We start from the raw sequence: 3,573 nt of genomic DNA, 5'->3' as shown, positions 1-3,573 counted from the left end.
TTGACAGATAAGGTTGATGCTCATGGAGAGTTAACAATTGGTAGGACTTTATGACCTAACTTTTTTCACAGTGGGCAACATGCTTATTATACCAGAAAAGAACGTGCTCCAAGAATCGAGACTAACTATACTAATTATGAAAGAATAAAATATGACTTAAGTGCACATGACTTACAAAACTCATAAATATTACTAGAAGCACAAACATGAAGAACCTTTCTTGGGTTCAAAGTTTTATGGATAAAATGAATCCCTGTCCTCTTTAACAGTGAATGGAGATTATACTTTCACTTATTGTGTTATTATATGTTTCTATTGTTATATCAATAGTTCTTATGTCTCATTTGCACACACAGGCTTAAAGTTGGAATATAATAGAAATAGTGCTTTGTGTCCACATGGTGCTATACCGGATATGTCCAGGGGTTCTCTACCAATCAATTCTCTTAACAACCAGTAAATTGAAAATAATTATTACTTTTTACAGAACAGAAAATAAGAACATAAAGTTCCAATAAATACACTCCAAATAAAGGAGTTGGAAACAGGAGATTCTAGATCAAGTCTTTCTGATTCTAAATGAAAACATGTAGTTGCTGGTCATTTTCAACCTTTTAGTACCACTTATTGTGAGAATTAAAGCTGGCAAAGCAAGGGCTGATGGAAGTCTGGTAGTACAATAGTTTGCTCAACTGGAAACCAAAAGTGTGGTGACTTAACAACAGGCACTCCAAGATAGACAAGAACTTGAAATCTGCTGCTAGGAAACAAGTAGAAATCGTTAATGTATGCACTGGAACAACATAACAAATGTACGTTAATATCTCTGAATTGTTCCATATGAAGAATATTGGAGTGGTAAATGTTTGTTTTATATATTTACCACAATAGAACAAAAGAAACCCAGAATTTTATATTGCCTTCAAAAAAAGAGCCAAACATGTCACAAACAAACAAACAAACAAAAAGTAAAAATTTATAAATCAAAAGTTCTAAGACATTATTGCTTATTGGACTAAAAAAGTTTGAACAAGTCTAGGCTGTATTAACAAATACGGTTTTATTTTCAGGTACTATAATTGAACGGTCACATAAAATACATGGAGACTAGTAACAATGTAACAGAATTCATTCTACTGGGGCTCACGGAAAATCCGAAGATGCAGAACATTCTATTTGCAGTGTTTTTTGTCATCTACATTGTCACCATAGCAGGCAACGTGCTCATTGTGGTCACGATCACCGCCAGCCCATTGTCAGCATCTCCCATGTACTTCTTCTTGGCCTATCTCTCCTTCATTGATGCTTGTTATTCCTCTGTCAACACCCCTAAACTTATTGTAGATTCACTCCATGAAAAGAAGACCATCTCATTCAATGGCTGCATGACCCAAATCTTTGGAGAGCATTTCTTTGGAGGTTCTGAAGTCATCCTTCTGACGGTGATGGCCTATGACCGCTACGTGGCCATCTGCAAACCCCTGCACTACTCAACCATCATGAGCCGGAAAGTGTGTGTTCTCCTGCTGGGAGTCTCTTGGATGGGAGGCTTCCTTCATGCAACCATACAGATACTTTTCACCGTCCGATTACCCTTCTGTGGTCCTAACATCATAGATCACTTTATGTGTGATCTGAACCCTTTGCTTAATCTTGCCTGCACTGATACTCATACCTTAGGACTTTTTGTTGCAGCCAACAGTGGATTTATCTGCTTGTTAAACTTTCTTCTCTTGTTAGTCTCCTATGGGGTCATCTTATATTCCTTAAGGACCCACAGCTTGGAGGGGAGACGCAAAGCCCTCTCCACTTGTGTATCTCACATCACAGTGGTCATCTTATTCTTTGTACCCTGCATATTTGTGTACATGAGACCTGCAACCACTTTATCCATTGACAAAGCAGTTGCTGTATTCTATACCATCATCACTCCAATGTTAAATCCTTTGATCTACACCTTGAGAAATGCCCAGATGAAAAGTGTTATTAGGAAACTGTGTAGTAGGAAAGTTATTTCAGATGACAAATAAATATTTCTAGTATCTAAGAATGAGTCATTTGAGGAAAATGTCGAGAACATATAAAAAGATCTCTGAAATAAGTACTTATGGAATAAACATAAAAATATTGATTATTACAGTTCATTGATTTTGATTTAGCATATTAGATGAATGAGTTCAAGAACAGATAAAAACCTAACCCACAAGCATTTTCTTATCCTTGAAAATTTTACTAAATTCTGACTTAATCTTATTAGCATGATCTATGTAAAAGGAAAAACAGATTTATTTTTAATAAAAATTATGTAGACAACAAAATTTCATATATTAAACAATAACCTCTGTGACAAGGACCAAGGGTCCAGCACACATGTTTTCCAGTTTTATAAGTAAAGAATTTAGAGAACCAGAAAGTACCAAAGCAGATCCATTGAAGAGTCAATAAATATACCTAATTTATATTATTAAGTCTATAATTTGATTAATATCATTCATACTATACTCTTTTATTGTTATGATATATTGTCAAGTAATGGTGATAGAAAATCAGACACTCATTGAGTCAAGGACTGTGCTGCAACATAGTACATATTATTTTCTTATCTGTAGCTGAAAAAAAAATCTAATGATTCTTATTTTTAATCTCCTAATTGTCATGTTTCACAGTTTATGGTCATTTGTTCCAGAAACGTTATATTGTTGTTAGGTGCCATCAAGTTGGGTATAACTCATAATGAACAATTGACCTGAACATTGTCTCTGTTCAGATCGATTGTTCATATAGAGCTCTGGCAGTCTAGCGGTAAGGAGTTGCCCTGTCAACGTGAAGGTACAAGGTTTGGATCCACCAGCTTCTCCACTGGAGAAAAATGATCCATCTCCACACATGCAGTTTACTGCCTCTGAAAAGCTGCTGGAGGGTCAGCTGGTTGGTTCTGACTCGAGATTACGCTATCACAACAACAGAAACATTATGGCATCTAAGAGTTATATAGGACTGCAAAAATAATGGGAGATTTAATTTTCTAAGTTACAGGCAGTAGAGATTAGGTCAGGTTTCCAACATTCCTATGGCTTTTATTTTTTAATTGCTCACATCCTCCATCTAATAACCCACCAGATTGTTAGCTCAAATAAAAGAATATTTGATTTAGAGACCTTTAGAAACTAAAGTCCTACTCCATTAAGTACTTGTCTGTTAGACGCAGTATTTCCTACTATGTTTTACGCTTCCCCTTCCCATTTTTGGTGAACATTTTGTACATTTCTTCTGAAATACAAATATTTACATGTCTCATTAATAAAATTTCTCAAAAGAGCTTCTGGGGGAAAAATAAAGGAAAAGATCTGTCAGACTTCTTTCCAAATTAGAAACCAGAAAAGCCCATTTCATGCATGGGTTCATCTGGTACTGACTGACAGCATGCATAGAGGCAATGTGCTTGGCCCCAGACATGGGACAGGAAAACAGCACTTTTGTAGTTGAGTCTTTTTTTTTTCTTTTTCTTTTGGTTTTTCAAAATTGTGGTGTCCCAATACCTGAACTGCCAAATTGCCTTTAGGCCCAAAGTTA

General features: G+C 35.7%; 1 protein-coding gene across 1 annotated transcript; it reads left to right on the top strand.

The window, feature by feature from the left end:
• Positions 1-1,100: 1,100 nt before the first annotated feature.
• On the top strand, positions 1,101-2,030 carry LOC102858074 (olfactory receptor 4C46-like). The gene has a single exon (XM_006902581.1). The coding sequence runs from the start codon at positions 1,101-1,103 to the stop codon at positions 2,028-2,030; it is 930 nt and encodes a 309-aa protein (XP_006902643.1).
• Positions 2,031-3,573: the final 1,543 nt, after the last annotated feature.

The sequence above is a fragment of the Elephantulus edwardii genome, unplaced genomic scaffold (genome assembly GCF_000299155.1).
Source record: "Elephantulus edwardii isolate Elephantulus edwardi_28Jun2011 unplaced genomic scaffold, EleEdw1.0 scaffold00431, whole genome shotgun sequence".
In the NCBI taxonomy this organism is placed as follows: Eukaryota; Metazoa; Chordata; class Mammalia; order Macroscelidea; family Macroscelididae; genus Elephantulus; species Elephantulus edwardii.
Note: the sequence above shows the minus strand (reverse complement) of the source record. Positions and strands in the feature narration are given on the sequence as shown.

Excerpts from the sequence above, each read along its gene's own strand:
- LOC102858074 (XM_006902581.1), top strand. The coding sequence starts at position 1,101 with ATGGAGACTAGTAACAATGTAACAGAATTCATTCTACTGGGGCTCACG.